We start from the raw sequence: 21,692 nt of genomic DNA on the forward strand, positions 1-21,692 counted from the left end.
CTAGAGAGAAAAGCCCGGCTCCAGCTTTCCACAGACTTGCTGGGGGGCCCTGGTCAGGTTACCTCCCTTGTCTGTGCCTCTTTGGACACCATGGCCTGGGGGCTCCTTTCATATCCAAGGTTATGAGATGATACTGCAGATACGAAAAATGGGAAAGAATGTTCATTGGGCACTTTGGCTGGGGGAGGTGGGGAGCAGCTGCCGGCCCGCTCTGAGACCCCTGTCTTCCTGCTCAGCACCCGCCTCCTAACTCTGTCCCCACTAAGCCAGGTTCCACCGCCCTTGGGGGATGCTGTCCTGGAGGATAGAGGCAGCAGCCCCACCCTCTGCCCACTGAGCCCCGCATGTGTCACAAACCTGTCCCTGTGCCCCCTGAGCCCTGCCCACAAGCCGTGAAGTCGGCCTCCACGAGGGCACAGAGGGGACTGTTGCCCATGCCCTCAGCCCAGTCGTGCCACACCAGTCTCAGCACTGGACGATGACAGAACCCCAGGGTACAGACCCTCTCTTCTTCCCCATGTGCCCCGCCCCCCCGTCTGCACTGATTCTCTCTCCTCCCTTCTCAGGCCCAATTCTCCCGGAGCTGCAGGGCTGAGGCAGTGCTGCCACAGCCTGCAAGAGCAGGCGCTCCAATAGGACGTTTCTCACCCTCCCCTCCTTTTGTCCCCAGGAGCCATGAGGTGCCACGTTGCTTCCAGCTGCCTCGTGGTCTGGCTTTCTGTGCTGATCTCTGGATGCTGTGGTAAGTTCAGTCCTCCACCTTCTCTCCCCACAGCGAGCATGGGAGGCCGGGCTGGATGGTGTGTTGTTGGCGTTTGTGCTCTAGGACTCTCAAGACCCTGCCTTGCTGTGTGTATGACTGGGCACTCACTTCCCTTTCTGGGCCTCAGTTGCTTCTGCAGCCCTCACAGGGCTGAAAATACCAGCCATCCCCAGGGCCTGGGACACCTGAGGGAAGGGGAGGAGCCTTGAGAAATACTTGAGCTCTAAGGGGAGGCATCTATGACCGTGAACTGTCCTTCTTCTGGGATGCGGGGACTGGCCCCAGTTCTAGTCCATTTCACAGTTGCCTTTTGAGCACCTACTGTGTGACACTGTGTGCCCTACTATGTCCAACTCTGGGGGCATGGAAGAAATGACATTCTCGGGCACTCAGGGGCTCACCAGGGAGAAAGACACAGATAGGATTGCTCTAAGCAGGGTGGACAAAGTGGTAATGGGTGTACAGAGCTCCAGAGAAGCCCATCAGAAGAAAAGATTAATTGAACTTGCGGGCACAGGAGAGACCCAGCCAGAAGGGAGATGTTTCATCTGGGCTCTGAAGACTGAGAAGTCGTTTTAAAGGGGGGAGAGGGAAGAAGGGAATCCTGGAGGAGGGCATAGCCTGAGGGACGGTGTGGCTGCCAGGAATCTTTCTTCTCTGCAGGGGGGGCCAGCCCTCCTTCCCCTGGCCTTGCAGCAGCCAGGTCAGTGCCAGCTTTAGTGCCCACAGAGGAGGCCAGGAAAGGCCTGGGCATTTGCCTCTCCTGGACAGCGGGAGCAAAGCAGCTCTGGTGTTCATGAAGGAAGGCCAGGACAGCAGGCACAGCTGGCTCGGTGTCCCGCGGGACCAGGGTGTCCTCAGGGAAGAGCTATGGGCAGAGCGTGCCTGGCGACACAGGCAAACATATTCCTGAGGGGTGTCGGCTCCTCCTCTCACTCCAGGGAGCCAGGAGCCTCTGGAGGAAACCAGAGCTTCATGCTTGGTGGACTGCTGCTGGCATCCTGCTGCCCGAGAGTCCCTTGAAGGTCCCCTCTCCTGGCTTCCACGCTGGGAGGGATCTCTGCTGGAATGCCTCTGTGATGGGGAGCTCACTCCCATCCAAGCAGCGCAGGATTATGGCACAGCCTCCAAGACTCTCAGGGACAGAGCCAGAAGGGGTCTCAGACCCTCTTTCCACTCCTGGCCCACTTTACAAAGGAGAAACTTGACACCCGGAGAAGCAGCTGGCCCAGGGTCGTACAAAGCAGGGCCCAGCTAGACCTCGATCCAGCTCTCTGCCCTCCCGCTCCTCTCTGCCCCATTCGGGGAGGGCTCAGTGAGGGGCACCTGAGACCCTCAGCTCCGACCCTCTGGGTTTGCCTGTTGGTGTCCTCAGACTCCTCAGGGACTCTGTGACCTTGGACACTCATGCCCTCTGCCGCCCTCCCCGTTAAAAAGAAATATAACAGGTGCTAACAGCTTGGCTGCCTTCCTAGAAGAGGTGCAGTCTCCCCTTGAGCTCTCTAGATCACAGGCGGCTCATGCATCCAAATTGCAGCAGCCATCATAACAGTGATGCCGTGCACAGGACACCTCTGGCAGGGAGGCAGGGTGAGAGGGCAGTGAGGGCTTTTTGTCGTCATCTTGAGGCTGGGAAATGGTGGCCAGAGAGGTAGAGCGATTTGCCGAGGCTGCAGAGCAGCGAGTGGCAGGGTATACAAGGCCTCCCCTGGCGCTGCTCTGTGCTCCCTGTCCTGTGCACCTTCCCCGTCATGAGTTGGGGGCGGGGTCTAGGGCTGTGCCCAACATGGACCTCAGTGAGAACCATTGTGCCTTCAGAGGCCTGGGCAGGTGGGCCTGGGCTGGGGTTGGGCTTTCCTGGTTCCAGTCCAGGCTCTGCCACTTGCCAGTGTCCTTCAAGCCCTCAGAGGAATCTCCTGTCCCATCCCACGGTTCTGAGTGAAGTCTGTGCTTCCTGGTCTGGTGGATGCCTTGTCCTTCCCACGTCGTGTGCCTTGACGGCTCCGCTCCTCCACATCTGCCCAGCTTGCTTCCTTCCGGGATCTTTCCCTTCCTTGCCGTGTGTGGAAGGCCTGTCATCCAGCACCGCAGCTCGCATCTGCCTTCTCTGTGAGCCTCTCCCTCTCCCTTCTCCCCTCAGGCCTGTGGTGGTTAAAAGCTTGATTCTTGGGCTTCCCTGGTGGCGCAGTGGTTGAGAGTCCGCCTGCCGATGCCCCGGTTCATGCCCCGGTCCGGGAAGATCCCACATGCCGTGGAGCGGCTGGGCCCGTGAGCCATGGCCGCTGAGCCTGCGTGTCCGGAGCCTGTGCTCCGCAACGGGAGAGGCCACAACAGTGTTGAAATAAATATTTAAAGCTGGTGGACCCGCATCTACTTTGTAGGGAAGGATAAGTGTGAGTGGGCCAGGGATGCAGGGAGAAGGCGTCCAGGGCAGAACAAACGGTAGGTGCCAAAGCAGGGAATGAGCATGTGTGGGGCGGGGACAGAGGAGTGCATCGTGGGTGCAGGCAGCTGGACTCTCGTTCCTTCACAGAAGTCGCCCGTTGTCCCCTCCGCTCGCACGGGCACTCACGTTCCCACTTGGCCGAAGGCCTCAAAGCTCCTGAGGCAGCAGTTTGCCTCTGGAGGACACAGCCTTCCTGCCTTAAAAGTGTCTTTTAAGGGCTTCCCTGGTGGCGCAGTGGTTGAGAGTCCGCCTGCCGATGCAGGGGACACGGGTTCGTGCCCCGGTCCGGGAAGATCCCACATGCCGCGGAGTGGCTGGGCCCTTGAGCCATGGCCGCTGAGCTTGAGCGTCCGGAGCCTGTGCTCCGCAACGGGAGAGGCCACAACAGTGAGAGGCCCGCGTACCGCAAAAAAAAAAAAAAAAAAAAAAACGTGTCTTTTAAGAGAACAGGCGGCCTGTGGGCACCCCCTTTCCCACCCTCCCATCACCCTCCCAGTCCCCACTGGCAGCCCAAGGCCACTGGGCTTCCTAGGGTGGGAGCCTGTTCCCAGATCACGGTCCCGCTTGGTATGTGGCAGGCGACGTACGTCCCCGAGGCTCTGCCCAAACGCCTGTGCAGAGCTCTCAGTGGCTGATTATCGGCAGGTCCTGTAAAACACAATTTGAAAACGAACGATGCTGCTGCAGGTGACGTTGTTTTCTGGCTGGTTTCCCTCCCATTGCCCCAGCCTGAGCCCATGCCGAATTCCCTGGTCACCCCTGAGCCTTCTACCCTGGCTCAGCTGCTTTCTGTAAGGGAACCCAAGGCCCCCAGCAGGGATCCAAAGCCTCCCCATCTGGCTGAGCAGGCAGCACTGTCATTAATACCAATATTAATAATAGCTACCATTTATCGGGTGCTTGCTGTGTGCGGGAGCATGGCGCTAAGTGCTTTATGTATGTAATCTCATTTAATCCTCAACACAGCCAAGAAGTAAGTCCTATTGTTATCGCTATTTTACACCTGAGGAAACTGAGGCATGGGGAGGTCATATGACTAGAAAGAGGCACAGGGAGACTACAAACAAAGGTGAAGCCCTTGACCACTGACCTCTTTCTGAGGCTCTTGTGTGTGCGAGGAGCCCCAGGTTCCTCATATTAGAGGGTAGAAGGGTGTGGGCGAGTGCATATGTGTAGCTGTGGTGGTCAGGGAGGGCTTCCTGGAAGAAGGGACATCTAAGGCAAAACTTGAAGGATAAATAGGAATTTGGCAAGTGAAGGCAAAAGGGCCAGCAGTCCTGGCCAGGAGGGGAGAGAGAGGCTACAGTGCTTGCAGAACCAGAAATGACATCAGCTTGGGTGCCTGAGCAGAGGGGGGTGGGGGTGGAGATTCCATTAGTTCTGCCTGCTCCCCACTAGGAGGTCTCCAGCAATGAGGGAAGTACTAGCCTCTGTGTTCTTGAGCCTGGCCCAAGCTCTGAGGGAGCCAGGTCGGCAGAAATGAGGGAGGGGAGGGCTGCAGCCCACCCATGTTCAGGGCCCCTGGAAGACCCAGCAGGAGCTGCTTACGTGTGTGCTGCACGATGTCGGCCCCATGTGAGACCGACCAGCCCCCCATCCCTGGTTGGTAGGGGCAGAGGGGGAAGTGCCCTCATTTCCCTCCTTCTGGGGTGTTTTCCAATACCAACAACCAGTTCTCCAACTCTCCAGACACCGACTGTGTGTCCAACAATTCAGTTCAATTCTGATGCTGTCTACCCAGAGTTAGTGCCAGATTCCACAGATTTAAGGGTTCAGCTCTACTTTAGATGCCAGTGGTGAGTCCCAGGCCACCTGTACTTCTGACCAACTGGCTATAAATCAGGGATTCCTACTACCCTTTCTCAGGTTCAGTTAGCTACAATGACTCACAGAACTCAGGGAAATACTTTACCTACATTTACTGGTTGAATATAAAGGGTGCAACTGAGGAACAGCCAGATGGAAGAGATGCACAGGGCAAGCTATGGGGGGGTGGGGTCGGGTGGAGCTTCCATGCCTCTCCAGGTGTGCCATCCTCCCAGCACATGGATGTGTTCACCAACTTGGGAGCTCATCAAATATTGGAAATCTCCAGCGCCCCTCCCCTCCCTAGAGGTTGGAGCTGGGCTGAAAGTTCCCCATCTAATCACTTGGTCTTTCTGGTGATTAGCCCCTTCCTGAGGCTCTCTGTAGAGGCCCACTCTAAGTCTCCTCACTGGGAAAAGGGAACCCTCCTACCCTGCTGGTGGGAATGTGAATTGGCGCAGCTACTACGAAGAACAATATGGAGGTTCCTTAAAAAACTAAAAACAGTTACCATATGATCCAGCAATCCCACTCCTGGGCATATATCCAGAGAAAAGTCTAATTTGAAAAGATACATGCACCCCAGTGTTCGTAGCAGCACTGTTTACAATAGCCAAGACATGGAAGCAACCTAAATGTCTATCAACATATGAATGCGTAAAGAAGATGTGGCATGTGTACGCAATGGGATACTACTCAGCCATAAAAAAGAATGAAATAATGCCATTTGCAGCTACATAGATGGACCTAGAGATTATTATACTAAGTGAAGTAAGTCAAACAGAAAAAGACAAATACCAATGGTATTGCTTATATGTGGAATCTAAAATATGACACAAATGAACTTATTTACAAAACGGAAACAGACTCATGGACATAGAAAACAAACTTCTGGTTACCGAAGGGGAAAGGAGGGGGTGGGGAATTAGGAGTTTGGGATTAGCAGATACAAACTACTATTTGTAAAATAAACAAGGTCCTACTGTAGAGCACAGGGAGCTATGTTTAATATCTTTTAATAAACTATATATAGTGGAAAAGAATATGAAAAATAATCTATTTATATGTATGTATAACTGAATCACTTTGCAGTACACCAGAAATTAACACAACATTATAAATTAACTATACTTCAATAAAAATTTTTTTTAATTTAAAGATAAAAAATAAATCACCTAATTGGCATAAACTTGGGTGTGGTCAAGGGGGCCCCTTATGGATATAACAAAAGACACTCCTGTCACTCTGGAAATTGCAAGGAGTTTTGAAGATCTGTGCCAGGAACTGGGGGCAGAGACCAAATATATTTCATATTATACCATACTACTGAAGGCCTCTGGGGGGTTGCTCAGGGGACAGAGGAAGCCAGCCTTGGGGAGGCTTTGTGTGAGGGACTTGTGATATGGGGGACTCTTCATAGATGTGAAATTCCTCAGCCCATGACGGTATCACGCTGTCCCCTTCCAGAGCCAACCCCCAACCTGAGGCTGTCACAGAGTGGTACAGGGTTACCTGCACAGGCTTCCAGGTCTGGGTTCCAGTACAGCCCATGCCACACTTACCAGCTGTGTGACCCTGGGCAAGTTACTAGTTACCCCCTCAAAGCCTCATTTTCCTCAGTAGTAAAATGCGGATGTGACAGCACATGTTGGACCATGAGGATTGCTGGAGATGGCATAAGCGGCTGGTACAGAGGAGGGTTCCATAGATGGCAGCTATTATTATTGTTGTTGTTGTTATTATTGTTATTAATCACATGGCATCAGCTGGCCATTCCTTCACACAACAAATAGCTGCTGAGGGCCTTCTAAGTGCCAAGTCCTGTTCTGGGCACCAGGGTTGCAGCGCTTAACACAGCAGACAGCCCTTGTCCTTGCCAAGCTCCCAGTCTATCTACAGCTGGGAGGCCCCGTAGAAATACAACGTGAGCCACATGTGTGGTCTTAAATTTTCTAAGAGGCGCATTAGAACAGAAACAGGTGAAGCTTATTTTAATAATGTATTTGACTTAACCCAGTATAGCTACAATCTTATCATTTCCACGTCATCAATATAAAAGACGAATGAGATATTTCACACCCACTTTTTCGTACAACATCTTCAAAATCCTGTGTGTATTTTACACTTCAGCACATCCTAGCGTGGACCAGGTCTCAATAGCCACACATGGCTCGTGGCCTCACTGAGCGAACGACCTGACAGCCTTCTGCCTGCCTACTGGCATTACTCCCCATTTGCCTCGAGGTAGAACAGCGAGCTGCCAAGGTCCTGGAAAGGTGTTTGCAGCACTGGATGCAGGTTCAGTGCCCGCTGGAGCCCCTACTCTGTGCCCCTTGCAGAACGCATGGAGCTAGCACAAGGGTACTTGACTGATGCTCTTGTCCTCTAACTTCCAGGCCAGGTGAACCGACTGCCCTTCTTCATCAACCACTTCTTTGATACATACCTGCTGATCAGCGAGGATACGCCTGTGGGTGAGTTGGCGCAAGGGCTGGTGGGCAGGCTGGGTGGCGTGAGGTGGGCTCCTTTCCCACAAGTGAAAGGGATCTTAGAGATTGAGCTGATCTTCCCCCTGTTATTGGAAACTCTTTCATGGGGTCCCGGATGGGTGTTCGTGTGGCCTCTGCTTGGTTACCTCCAGGGACGGGACACTCACTACTTCCTGTGGTGGCCTATTCCAAAAGAGAGGAGTCCTCAGGGTCAAAGATTTATCACATTGAGCCCAAGTTGCTTGACTTTCACTTCTGCACTAATTTTGTCCTACAAAATGCCTCGTTCCTCTTCCTTGTGAAAATATGAAGATGAAAGCTCTTGTAGAGTTTGTTTTGTAGCCTTTTGTACTTTTCCGTGATTACTGAGTTTTCTGCACTGAGTATGCCTGTCTTTCTGTCATTAGAAAAAAAATTATCTAGGAAGTGATCACGAGCATCCTGGTACCTGCTTCTCACCACCCGCCCCCAGCTTGAGCCACCGCATCACCCAGGTCTATCCTCACGAGCCCCTCCCGAGGGCCTGGCTCCTACACCTGCAGCTGGAGGTCGGCACTTATAGCCCCATGGCCTTAGCTCAGCTCTAGGGACCCTGAAGCTTCTCAGGAAATGGGGTTGAATTGAACAAACCCATCTCGCAGCTGTGCTGATGGGAAGGCACTAGTTCTTGTGAGCACGCAGGAAAACAACGCCAGGAGGTGCCACTCACCTCCACCAGCACTCCCTCTTGTGTCCTCTCATTCTTGTCCGTGTCATTTTAGAGAAAGTGCTTGTAATCTGGGGCTTCTTACACTCAGGTCTGCCTGCTTCATGGGTATCAGGGTGGGGCTGTGCGCCAGAAGCAGCATGCATCGGCAGCCAGCATGGTGCATCTTTCTGGAGTATCACTTATACTTGAAAATGAAGCAGGATGGCTTAGAGAGGGGAGGGCTGTGAAGACACTTAACTAATAGGTCATTTAAAGCACTCTTTCATATGTGTAAAACCAAACATAGATGCAAAATTCTTCAAATAAAATCTCTGCTTGAAGAGGGGAGCCTCAGTGGGCCCCAGACTCTCCCCTGCTGTTTGCAGGGGCACATGAGAAGACCCCTGCAGAGGTCTTTCCTTCCACTCTTCCTTTTTTTGTGGGTAGGTGCTGGGCACAGCAGGTATTCTGACTATTGTAGGGATTGTCCCCGTGGCCCAGTGGCACTCTGTGTCTAGGGCTGTGGGGACCCACTGTGTAGAAAGTAGCCACTCTTTTGACGATTAGCAGCCCCACGCATCGGCATCGTGAGGCTGGATTTGGGGATTGGTGTTTGGGCATCTGGATGTTTGAAGTGTCCAGGAAGGAGGCAGATTGCCTCTCTGGAATGTTCTTCCAGAGGCTTAGCTCACCTTCTGAGGGGTGGAGAGGATGGCCGGCAGTCCCTTGGGGACACTGCTGAGCTGGTTCCTCCCTTCTGAGTTGGGTCAGGGGGTGGTGTTTGTGGGCTCCTAGATTCTTCCTGGCTCCTCCGCAGGCCCAGACCTGGCGTGGGGCTGGCGCAGAGCCAGCAGAGAGGTGCCCAGTGCCTGTGGATCCGTAAGAGATGAATGTTAGCAGCGTTTATCACCACTAGGGGTTCTGCTCTTTCCAGTTCATTCATCAGTTTATCAGATATAGATGGGGTGCCCCCTGTGCCAGGCCTGGGTGCTGTGGATTCAGAGAGGAATTCGACCGAGGGGTAAAGAAGTCAGCGTCACGGGTAATAGAGGCTAGGTGGGCTGTCTGGTTAAGCCCCAGTGGGGATTGAAGGGGGAAGAGTCGTGCCTCTGGGGGCAGGGCAGAGCAGGAGGAAGCAGGAGAGGTTGGGGGAGGTGGTGGCTCTTGAGCAGAGTCCTGAACGAGTCCTTTCCATTGCTTCACACACTATTTCCTGTGGCTGATTTTTATAAGCGTCTGTTTGAACCTCATCGTCCTGGAGATTCCTTTGTGGTGGAGGCAATATATCTGGGACAGGCAGGCCCCTGAGGCAGAGGTGTGGCCAGCCACTCACTGAGCCAGGCTGCTGGCAGGGAGCGGCACCAGCCCCATCACCCCATCTGTGGCCCTGCGTTGCCCCGCTCAGCCCTGAGTGCGGGGTTCTCAGAGGCCTGTGCTGCAGGGAGGGTGATGGGGTTGGGAGGGGCGGCTGTTGCTCGGCCAGTGCTAGTAGTGATACACCCTGGGCTGGACGCCCCCAGCGAGCCCTCCAGCAGGCCTTGCTCCAGTTACCTTTGGCTCTGGTTCTTGATTGTCTTTTGCAAACGTGGGCATCAACTGGCCTCCAGGAGTAACTCCCAGGACTCAGCCCCATTATGGCTGTGTTTGGCAGTCACAGTGCGAGGGGGGGTGGGGGGGCATCTGATGCAGTGGGGATTGATCCCTGGCTCTGGGAGGCCGCAGGAATGAGAGAGGGTTCAGTGAGCTGGAAGACAGCTCTGCTCATCTGTCTGGGCAGGGGCCAGTGCTGAGCTGGACCACACCCTCCTGGCCTCCTCCCTTCCTTTTGCATCAGGATGGGGCAGCACAGCTCTGCCCTGAAAGTCATGAGCCCAGTTTCTGTTCCTTGCTGTGGTGGCGTTGGGCACAGTGCCTCCCCTCTTTGGGCCTCTATCTCCCCATCTCACCAATGAGAGGGGCATTGGAAAAATGGGCCCAGTGGCCTTGAGCTGGGGCAGTCCTGCTAGCCCAGGGTGTCACATCTCTGGACCCTCAGATAACACAGCCCTGGAAACCTCCACTGAGTGCTGTCACCTACTTGCCCTGGACCATTCAGAGGATGCATATGGACTCACGTGGACAAAGCAGGGTGCAGACCTCTGACTAGCAGTGGCCAGGGTGAGGATAAGGGTAGAAACAGCTTGTCAAGGAGACTGACCCTTCACCTGCCATGTGGAAGGGGGTGGCCTAGAGACTTGACTTTGAGGCTTGCCTCTCACTAACCCTTTGCTCTCTGAATCTCAGTGCTCCAAACTGTAAAATGGGCTGGAATAGTCTCCCTTCTGGATTGTTGGGCTGTATACAGACCCTATAGTTAACTCCAAAGCTTCCACACCTAGAATGCTTTGTTGTTACACAAGAGAACTTATGTGTGTCCCAGGGATGGCTGGTTGGACTGTCCTGCCAGTCACGGGCTTGCAAAGGGGATAGGCAAGCACATAGGTGAGCTGGGTCCAGTAGGGTGGTTGGTACCAGTGTCTAGAGCCAGAGACCAAACTAGTCTGAAAATGTCAGCTTACCAGAGGAGGAGGTCAGAGCTGCGGGCAGACCAAACTTCCAGCTCTGGGACAGATTATCCGGCTTCTGCTTGGACCCCCAATGAAGAGGAACTCACGATCTTACCAGGCTGCTCATTTCTGTGCCGTGGGGACGCTTCTGGGAATGAAAACGTCTTCCTAATGTTACTATGAAACCTGTCCCTGCAACTACTACCCACTGAACCTAATTTTGACCACTGGAGCCTTACAGAATAATAATGATAACATAACATATGGTATACTATATATATATATATATATATATATATATATGTAATATATATATTATTATACTAACAGTGTTTACTGAGTGCTTGAGGCAGTGTCCTAAGTGTTTTAATTCGTTTTTAAATTCCTTTTAAGAATGGAAGGTAGAGTTTGATTACAGGCTCTATCAGAATGTAGTTTCTGTGAGTGTGCTCTCCTGGCTTAGAGATTGGGACTTCCATTCACCCCAAACCTTCTGAGCCTTTTCATTTTCCATGCTCTTGCCTCAGTTTCCGACCGTGGGCCAGTGGCCACGTGCTGGGGAGCGGAGTGAGAGGGCACGGCCCAGCCATCTGAAATCCCGTGCGGAGGCTGCATGTTCCATCTCTATCTCCTCCTCTCTCAGCTTCCAATTCCTTCTGCGTGATGTTCTTTTTGTAGCCCATCTCCCAGCTGGAAAAGACAGAAGCCAAATGAAGTCATGAAGTAGCTCTGCCTTCCCCTGTTAACATCCAGGCCCCCCTTGTCCCTGTTTGTCTTCTCCAGACGTGGACCTCAGTCACTGGCAGCAGAGCCCGGCCTGGGCGGGGCAGAGCAAGAGCACAGTGAAGACTTGATGCCTGGCCAGGCTGGTTGGCATAGCCCACACCTCGGCCCTGGCTGTCGGCAGCGAATGGCCTCATGGCACCTTTAGGATGAGGGGCAGGGTGCAAGGATGCTGCCTCCGATCGCCCTCCCCAATCCACTCCAAACACTCCACCAATATTGCTCATGTCGTGACCACTGACCACCTCCCTGTAAAGCTGACCATTAATCCTCAGGCCTTGTGGCCTTTCAGCAGTTATCTTTATTTCCTCCAGGACGTCACCTCTGGCTGTGCTTTCTCAGTCTCCTTTGCCTGTTCCTCCACTTCTCCAGGGCCTCTTGGCACTGGAGGGCCCCGGGGCCCAGCTCCTCTGTCTCTTCTCCATGCTCTCACTCCCGTGCCATGCCTAGTCCGGCAGCTCTGGGTACCACCTGTGTGCTGACAGCCCTGAGGCTTCTACCTTCTGCCTGGGCCTCCTCACACCAGAGATTCTAGACTCATATACCACCTCTCCATCCATTTCCACGTGGATGTCTGAAGGGCTCTCAGCCTCAGTCTAAAGCCAGACTCCCAATCTTCCCTGCAAACCCCTGCTTCCCTGCAGCCTTTCCCATCTCAGTTGCAACTCCATCCTTCCAGTTGCTCAGACCAGCAACTTGGGGTCTTCCCTGATTCTTCCCTTCCCCCCCTCCCACCTCATATCCAATTCAGCAGGAAATCCTTTTGGCTTGATCTTCAAAATATTTCCAGAATCTTCTCACTTCTCACCGCTTCACCTCCTACCACCACAGGCTGAGTCTGGATCATCCCAACAGCTTCCCGATGGTCTCAGTGGTGCCCCTGCTCCCTCTGCCCTGCTGCAGCCTTTCTCACCCTCCCAGCCAAGTGGTCCTTTTCAACCTGAGACAGAGCCTGTCACAAGGTCAGCTCAAGCCCCTTCACCCACCTGGAATGAAAACCGTGTTCTTAACTGGCATCGAGGCTGTTTGCAGTCCAGGCCCTGCTACCACTCCGACTTCACCTCCTTCCCCACAGCCCCAGCTCGCTCCACTCCAGCCACACCGGTCGCCCTGCAGTTCCTCGAGCAGGAAAGGCGAGTTCCTACCTCTTGCTCTTTGCAGTTGCTGCTCCTTTTTCCTGGAACGTGATGAACCTCCGTTGCTCAGTCAAGTCAGTTCACACGCTGCCGCCTCTGTGTGGCCTTCCTGGCTTTCTCCTGGCAGGGTTCAAGGGCTGCTTCCTTTGCTTTCTCTTTCTCTATTAGTCCCAGTCGCAGTGCTGTTATTACTCAGCTGCTCATCAGTCTCCCCCGTTGCCCTGTGAATGCTTCCAGGTGCCTGGGCCATCTCTATGTCCCCTGGGCGCCCCCCAACCCCCGTGCCTGGCTCATGCCTGGGGCTTGAGGTGCCTTGGGGGAGGAGTGAAGTCTGGAGTTTGTGAGTGCGGTGGTGGGGGGAACCTTCCAAGGCAGGGGCTGGGGCTGGCTCCATGCCTGCTTGCCATCCTTCTGGAGTCTCAGGCCAGGTGCCCCCCTCCCCAGGGTGTCAGGAGCGAGGTGTTGGTGATGACAGGGATGGCTGCCCAGGGAGAGCCCCCAGGAGAGCATGTCTCCCAGATAGCACAGATGCTGTTTGTGCCTGCGCTTGTGAACGGCAAAGCCCACACCGTGCGATGGTCACGTTTTTAATCACTCCAGCTGCCTGCCCACCCCAGGCTGTATATGGCATATTTGCTGGGGACCCTCAGGGCACCAAGCCCTGGCTGGCCTCCAGGGAGGGACACAGAAGCAGCAGCATGAAACCTGGCTTGGAGGCACCGAGCTGACTTAGGAGTTCTGAGGGGGTGGAGGGCATCTAGTCCGTCTACCTTGGCTGCCACCCCAGTCCTCACTCATCAGGTCCTGGAGGGGGACAGTGTCCCTTGGGGCTGGGTCCCAAGGTCACTCCAACTATCCCAATTCTAAATACCCCCAGTCCAAAGCCTCCCAAGTGCATAGAGAAAGGAGTGAGAACTCATTATCATGGCCTGTCACCTAGCACTCCTCACCTGCTCCCCATCACGGGGACCCGCTCAGCACCCCAACACCTCACCTCTGTCTCACCGCCACACCCTCACCCGTGCTGTCCCTTCGGCAGGGAGTGCCCTTTCGCCTTCCCTACCTGGTGAATCCCTACTCATCTTTCAAGGTGTAACTCAGATGTCACCTGCCCTGGGAGGTGCCGAAGCCTCCGCCACCCCCACCCTCTGTTTGCTTTGAATTCACCTCTATGAAAGCTCTTAGCAAGTCCTGTCATGGTTATTTGTGTGTAACTACCCATCGGCTGTTCATTTTTACTTATTATCTTAATTAATATCAATGTTACAATTAATTATCATTTTGGTATTTATGTGTAATATAAGATTGTAGAGCGATACTATTAGCTAGCATTTATTGACTGCCAGCCTCCCACCAGAGCCTCACAGTGAATCCCAGAGAAGTGGCGTCATGTCCACTGTACAGCCCCAGCAAGCTGAGCCTCCTGGCACATGTCCTCTGTGCCAAGCACAGTGCTTGGTACAAAGTGGGCCTCGACAGTTGCTGGTCGGATGAGCAGAGGAATGAAGGAAGAATGAAAGGCTGAGTGGATGTTGAATGTCTTGCTGATTCCCCTCCCCTTGGCTTCTGGTCCCTCTATGTGTCGCCAAGGTGGTTGCTCATGGAGCCGACTTCCCCAGGCAGACGCTCCCGGACCTCCAAAGCGTCTTGAGCCACAATTCAGGTGATAATGCCCACACTAATCACCTACACAGCTAAATTAGTCTTGTCAGGAGCCGTTAAGGCAGGAGCTCGGGATTCATTAGGATGCATCAGGCCCAGGCAGCGCCTGGCACCACTGCCAGACGGCGCTGATTAATTTCTCTGCAAACTCCATCAATGCCCAGCTGTTTCGTCTGGACCCAGCGAGAGCAATTTTCAGGTGGGCTGACCCGCATCGGCGGTCTCAGTAGACGGAGGAGCTGTGTGCCTGCAAGCACGCAGACAACTCCCCGCAGGGGCAGGCCCCACTGGGCGCAGCGTGAGAGATGCGGGGATGCTGACATGAATGGTGGGCGCGTGGGCAGCACACACTCAGGGATGGCATGCCGTCCAGGCATGAGGCTCTGGAGCAGATATGAAGAGGGGCAGGTTAGAGGGGAATCTGAGAGGGGGTTGGGTCTTTCCTGGACCCTTCTCTGTACCTGGTGTCCCCCGGGAGAGGCTATTTATCCTACCCTGTATCCCTCTTCCCTTGTCTCAATAAAGGGAAGAAATCATCTCTCAGCAGAGGATGGAGAACCACAGGATGAGAATGATTTTTTCCTTAGCCGGAGTGTTCCTTAGGACCGCCACAGGGAAGAGGGGGTCATTGTCCCACAGAGCAGTTCCCTGGCAAGGGCCGGTGGCAAAACTACAGGAATTGAAGGGTTAGAGGGACGTGGGTATGAGGAGTCCAGTGGGCGTGGTTCCCAAACATCAGCTGGGTGTGTGCTCTGAGCATGGTTTGGGCTTTTCCACCTGCCACCTGTACAGAGGCAGTGTAGCTCAGTAACTAATAACAATACAGACAAAATTAGAGTGGCTGAGACAATAATAAGTGCTAAGGAGAAATAACTGTCTGTGGTTGAAGTTAAAGTCAGAGGTACACAGTGGTAACAGCCTGTATTCCTCACCTTCACTTTTACTCCCCACCCAAGGATCCTCAGAGGGCCTGCAATGAACACCTAGGGCCTCCTATAGGACAATTTGATGATCACTAGTCAGATCCCACTTTACAGATGGGGAAACTGAGGCCCAAGGGGGGAGCTTGCCCAAGGGCCTCAGAGAGTTACTGTTGGATTCCTGCTCTAACTTCTCACACCATCTGCAAAAGAAATTCAAGAGGGCTCTGCCTATGCAGGTATGGGGTTCCTCTGGGCCTAGGGAAGAAGGGGCATCCTCCTGGGTTGGTGGGCTGTGAGCTTGGGACTTGATGTTTAGAGAAAGGGCTCCAGGTGCCTCAGAGCTGCCACAATCTGGGGTTGGAGTGCTCAGGGAGGGGAAGTGAGGGTAGCCCAGAGGCTTCCTAAAGCTGTCAGTACTGGGTGAGGTTTTGGAGGAAGGAGGTGATCTAGTATCTGTCCAGGTGATCAGATGCTGGGACCGGCTGGTCTGGGGCCCTGGCTTCCTGATGACCTCACAGAGCAGGGATTTTACTCTTCCTTCTGGGAGGTGGGGGATGACTCACAGGACTTCTGGAAGGGCCTGGATGCCTCTGTGGCCTTGCTTCCTTTCTGCCTTTCTCCAGGTCAGCATCGGCCCTCAAAGGGGGTTATAGGACAGATTAGTACCCTTTTGGGGAATGCTGGGCTGTAGCCTCTCCAAGAGGCCCCTGCCTGGGCACATCTGGAGCCTGTGGCAGCCCCAGCTGTGGACTGCCTCTCGATACACGGGTGGGGGTGGGGCGGGTGTTTTGGATGCAGCCATAATATCACTAATGATAACGATGATGTGCCACATGTCGTGCAGGCAGGCGTTAATGGCCTGCACTGCACACCTGTGCCAAGCTGTGCTTGGAGGCAGTGTAGGGACACACACATTAAAGACAACTGGGAAAATGGCAACTATATTTACACACGTACTCTGTGTCTAGGTAAGCTCTTCATACACATTGCTTCACTGAATCCTTGTAGCAGACTGAGAAAGTGGGCTTTATAATCCCCATTTTACAGATGAGAAGGCAGAAGCTCAGAGAGAGTGAGTAATTTGCACAGGGTCACACAGCTTATATAGGATAGAAATGGGCCCGAACCCAAGGCTGCCTGACCCCAGAGCCTGTGCAACTTAACCACAACTTTGGGATTCTGTATGTGGGTCATTGCTTTTAAGGACCCCTGGTTTGGAGTGGAGGAGAGGATGTATGGTAAATGCCCAGACCACCCCCAGGCAAGTGGGAGGTGTGAGCTCCAGGGCGCTGCTAATGCTCAGGCAAGGAAGGACTTCATTCTGGGCATGGAGAGGGGGAGGTTCATAGTGGAGGTGTCGTTGAGTGACTGGGTTTACACGCAGAAGCCACAGGAACAGCATTTCAGAAGGCCGTGGACCAGGCCCACCAGCAGTGGGGTAAGCAGCTTGTGTTGTGTCTTGGATGGCAGAAATAGGTTGTTGTAGTTAAAAATAAAAATAATAGTAGTAATCATTTAGTACTTGTGGTTTACTAGTTAGGTTACCTGAATGATCTCCTTGAACCCTTCCAGCAATGATGGGAAGTCTGCTCTCTCATGGTCCCTATGTTACAGGCTCAGAGAGATCAATCAAGCTGCCCAGGCTCCCACGGGATTTGAATCCCAGGAATTCAGTCTTCAACATCCACACTCTTACTACGCTACCCCTCAGGATTTTTGAGGGCCTTTCCTCAATCTGTCACCCAGGAAAGGGTCTCAGTGACCAAGGGTGCACACCAGCGAGGAGCTGGATGAAGGGGCAGCTGCTCCCAGAGAGGGGAGAGTGGCCAGCACAGCTTTGGTCTGGGAGCACAGGCCCTGGACTCGGGCAGGAGCCTAGGTCCCAGGCCTGACTCTGCTCCCATGCAGCTGTGTGAGCTTGGGCAAGTCGATTTCCCTGTTTGGGCCTTGCTTCCCCAGTTATTCCGAAGAGGCTAGTGCTTGCTGGACATACTGTGCAGAGTTGGAAATATTGCTGAGAAATGACTGGGGAAATAGATGAGAGTGTGAGATTAACCAGGTGGCTTGCTCCTGGGCCCACGGCCTTTTCCAGTGATCAGCAGTTAAGGAGGTGGGGGCTTCAGCCAGCTGTGCTGTGGCCAGACAGCAGGCACCCCCTTTAGTGGGGCTGGGGGGCTGGCAGATGAGCCTGGCTCAGCTGTGCCATTGGACGAGGATGTGCTGAGCTTGCAGCCAGCCAGGAACACTTGGGCTCTCTGGGAACCAGCCGAAGGTGTGATTTACAAGAGCTGAAAATCCTCCAGCTGGCTGGGGAGACGGTGGCAGGCAGAGCCGACTTTGAACTTGTCATCACTCCCCTCACCCTGACTGTTCTTTACACGGCTCAGGGGACCTGTGAGCCTGACTGTCCAACTACAGCTTAGTCCGGAATAGGAGATCAAGTCTCTGTGTCAGCCCTGGATTTGGGTTTGGACACAGGAAAGTTGTCCTTTGGTGTAAGGATCTCCCTGACAGTCCCCTCATCTGGGTGCCATCCCCTTCCTCCTCTCCCCCATCTGGGCACAGGGCACCAAGCACTGGCAGGGGAGGCACAAGGCCTGGGTTCTAATCCCAGCTGTACTTCTTGTTAACTCTGTAACCACAGGCAAGTCCCTTAGCCTCTTTGAGCCTCTTTTTTCCTCCTCTGGAAATGGGGCTGATCATACTTGCCCAGCTGACTTCCCAGGGAGCTTTAAGAAAGAGCTTTGAAAACTAAATTGCCATGTAAATGGCAGACTTTGTTTTTATTGAGGTATTTGTCTTGAAGTGCCTCCTCTTCCAAGAAGCCCTGCATTGCATCTTGAACAAGTGTGGACTGTTGTCACTGGCTACTTAAATCTCCCTATGCCTCAGTTTACTTGGTTGGAAAATGGGGGTGATGGTCACACAGTGTATACTCATAGGCTTAAATAAGTTAATTAACTTTGGACATTAAGAAATGTGGTTGGGGCTTCCCTGGTGGCGCAGTGGTTGAGAGTCCGCCTGCCGACACAGGGGACACAGGTTCGTGCCCCGGTCTGGGAAGATCCCACATGCCGCAGAGTGGCTGGGCCCGTGAGCCATGGCCGCTGAGCCTGCGCGTCAGGAGCCTGTGCTCCGCAACGGGAGAGGCCACAACAGTGAGAGGCCCGTGTACCACAAAAAAAAAAAAAAAAAAAAAAATGTGGTTGGCACTAATATGTGCTAACCATTTTTGTTGTCATTGACTAGTGCTTTTCCCAACTAGGAGAGAAGTAGCTTGGGGACAAGAACAATACCCTTAAGTGGCCAAAGCTCACTGTGCCCAACACATAAGTATTAAGTGTGGTTTAAGCGTTACTCTTCCAAGGGCATTTTTGCTTTGCAGGTGGGAGAGGCCCAGAGGTCCCGGGTCCCACCTCCCAGCCTGACCAGGCATGCACTCGGCACAGCTGTCTGCCAACAGGTAGTGCAGGCACAGGGTGGGCCCTTGCGGCAGTGGGCGCTCCCCATCTCATCAGCTAGTGAGCATACCTTCCTGCTCATGGGCTGTCTGCCTCCTCCTGATGCTCCATCGGTCCCCATGTGCCCAGAGTTCACTGCAGTCAGCCTGTCCCTCTTCACATGACGCTGTCCAGGGTCTGAAGACAGAAGCCTGCCCCTGAATGTGCTCTGTTTTGCTCTGGAGGTCCCGGCTCCTGTAGTCAGCCCTCAGACTCAGGACAGACTTTCCCACTTGCTCACCCTCCTATGTGCCACATGCTGTGTCCAAGGGTTTTGCATGCCTTGCTCATTTAATCCTCACGGCCCCCTATGAAGGAGGTGGTTATTCAGCCCATTTTACAGATGAGGAAACTGAGGCTTAGAGAGATTGTCACCTGCCCAATTCATTAAGTGAGCTGGATTCAAGCCCAAGTCTTTCTTTTTTTTTTTTTAATTAATTTATTTATTTTTGCTGTGTTGCGTCTTCGTTTCTGTGCGAGGGCTTTCTCTAGTTGTGGCAAGCGGGGGCCACCCTTCATCGCGGTGCGCAGGCCTCTCACTATGACGGCCTCTCTTGTTGCGGAGCACAGGCTCCAGACGCGCAGGCTCAGCGGCCATGGCTCACGGGCCCAGCCGCTCCGCGGCATGTGGGATCTTCCTGGACCAGGGCTCGAACCCGTGTCCCCTGCATTGGCAGGCAGATTCTCAACCACTGCGCCACCAGGGAAGCCCCCAAGCCCAGGTCTTTCTCCCTCCACAACCAGAACTCTACCCTCTTTGCAGGTGAGTAGGTCAGGGTAAGCGAAGAGGAGAACCTTCTAGCCCTGGGGTAGAACAGAGGCCTCTCCCACCATCTGTGGTCTCTCTTCAGCTTCCTCACTCTGCCCTCATACTACAGTGGATGGAGGAGATGAGAGCCTCAAACTCTGGTCCCCTCTGGCCCCTTCCCTTGAGTGAGGGAGGGGGTCTTCCTTGGCCACCTCTCTCTGTGCCCACATCCTGATATCACGGCCCATGGACCTTCCTTTCCTGGGCTCTCTTGGCAGCAGGAGTGTGTGCGGCGGCAGCCCTAGCACTTCCTAGGATTGATTTGGCCTTTGAAAGGATAATTCAAGATGAATATGCTGGCGTCCAACTGGGGTGAGATGGAGGGATTATTGAGTGTTGAAGCTGCTTCGCTGCATCAGCTGCTTTATGAGCTCTCCAGAGAACCCTATGCCAGGGATAACTCAGCCCTGACAGGCAGGGAGGCAGCGTTTTGGTGAGCCGTGCCGGTGGGGCCCAGGCACCCCACTGGCCCCACCTGGGTGCCAAGAAGCGGCTTCCAGCTTCCTTGCAATGCAGGTCATTGTCCCTCCCCCTTTGTTCATCCTGTGGTGCCCCAGAATGTGGGGTGAGGACAGTGGTACCCGCCTGCTGGTTCCTCTGTGGCCTCTGGCTCCAGGCTGCCTGGGACAGTGCAGGTAGAGTGGAGGTGAGTGGACCAGAGCCTGTGGACAAATCTCATTGATTTCTGGCAGACTGTTACCCCTGGGGGCAGCCCAGTCCCATTGCCAGGGACACTGTCTCTGCAGGCTGGCAGATGCCCTGGCAGATCAACCCGGATCTGTAGTTGGGGGCTCAGTGAACTACTGGGGACGTGATTGGTGTTAACACACAAGGGCATGAGGTTTGGGGAGCAAAGCTCCCTGTGGGGCCCTTACAGCTCAACTCACCCCCCATCACCCCGGGCGTTCGTCTGGATCAGCCACCCTGGCAGCCCCTCGGTGTTCTAGGGGACCGGCTAGGGTGAAGCCAGGGTATAGACTGGGTTGTGAGCTCTTTGAGGGCAGGGACCGTGTCTTAAAGCTTGTTAGGTGGGGTCATTGGAATGTGCAGGAGGCTGTCAGTGAGCATCGATGGTCTCCTTCGTCAGTGTCCCCTGTGGAGCCTGACACAGGGAATGATGGCACATGGGTGGCACTCGTTCTGTGTGTAAGGACTTAAGTGTCTATCCCAGCCCAAGAGCACATTCATCCCTGGGCTGCGACACCCTTAGGTTGGGAAAGCCTTTTCTGAGGAAGAGGCGTCCAGAAGAGGAAGTGACAGGAAGACTCGCTGAACACACGAGGGGCAGCTGGGGGACAGGTGGTGGGCGCTTCCCCGTGGCAGGGGTCCAGAGAGATAATGAACAGTTCTTGCCCTGGGGATGGGGGTATTCTGGTGCTGGCAACAGCATTCTGTCTCTTTTAACACAGTCCCTATCTCTTCCCCAGTGCTCCCTCTTCTCTGTGCCCAGTCACAAGATGGGACTCGCAGTGTGATGGCAGCGTCTTGGGACAAAAACAATTTACAGTCCCTGTGTCGGGTTCCCATGCATCTGACCCTCAAGACAGCCCATAGGGCCACTTCTGCCCCTGCTTTATAGATGAGGAAAAGTCTGTGACTTGGCCAAAGTGGAAGGACCCATTAAACGTTAGCACCAAGGTTTGAACTGGATGGTCTGGCCCCCAGCCGGGGCTTATGGCTGCAGTGCCCGGCTCCATCCCCACTATTTGCCCTTGAGTAAACCACAGCTCTTCAGACCTGAGCTTCCCCATTTTGTAAGCTGAGGCTAACAGGTCCTCCCATTTGTATTCTTTCCCTCCCACTACTAGTTCAAAACCCCTGAGGGACTTGTTACAACCCACGTTGCTGGCCACACCCTCTGAGTTTCTGATTCAGTAGGTCTGGCTTGGGGCCCAACAATTTGCATTTCCAACAGGTTCTTAGGTGATGCTGCAGCAGGTCTGGGGACCACACTTCCCGACCGTTCCCCTTCCTGTGTTGCTTCCCAGCCTCTGGAATTGGCTCTGGAGTCTATTGTGAGTCCTCCGTCATCCAGGCCAGCTCAGGCCCGCAGCCCTGGTGGCGGCTGCCCTGTGGGCCTCGTGTTGGGCTCTCTGGACCCGCCTCTTGCCTGCCTGACCGTCTTGCAGTTCCCCTGCCTGA

General features: G+C 54.1%; 1 protein-coding gene across 1 annotated transcript in view; it reads left to right on the plus strand.

The window, feature by feature from the left end:
* Nucleotides 1-675: 675 nt before the first annotated feature.
* Nucleotides 676-21,692, plus strand: part of LOC307057548 (cadherin-23-like) — a gene marked incomplete at both ends in the record, with an annotated part of 199,415 nt that continues 178,398 nt past the window's right edge. Inside the window, 2 exons of the mRNA XM_079710714.1 lie at nucleotides 676-742; nucleotides 7,412-7,489. Of these exons, the coding sequence (XP_079566840.1) occupies nucleotides 676-742; nucleotides 7,412-7,489 (145 nt within the window). The remainder of the gene's footprint in view (nucleotides 743-7,411; nucleotides 7,490-21,692) is intronic.

Source organism: Hyperoodon ampullatus (assembly GCF_949752795.1).
Source record: "Hyperoodon ampullatus genome assembly, chromosome: 1".
Classification (NCBI taxonomy): domain Eukaryota; kingdom Metazoa; phylum Chordata; class Mammalia; order Artiodactyla; family Ziphiidae; genus Hyperoodon; species Hyperoodon ampullatus.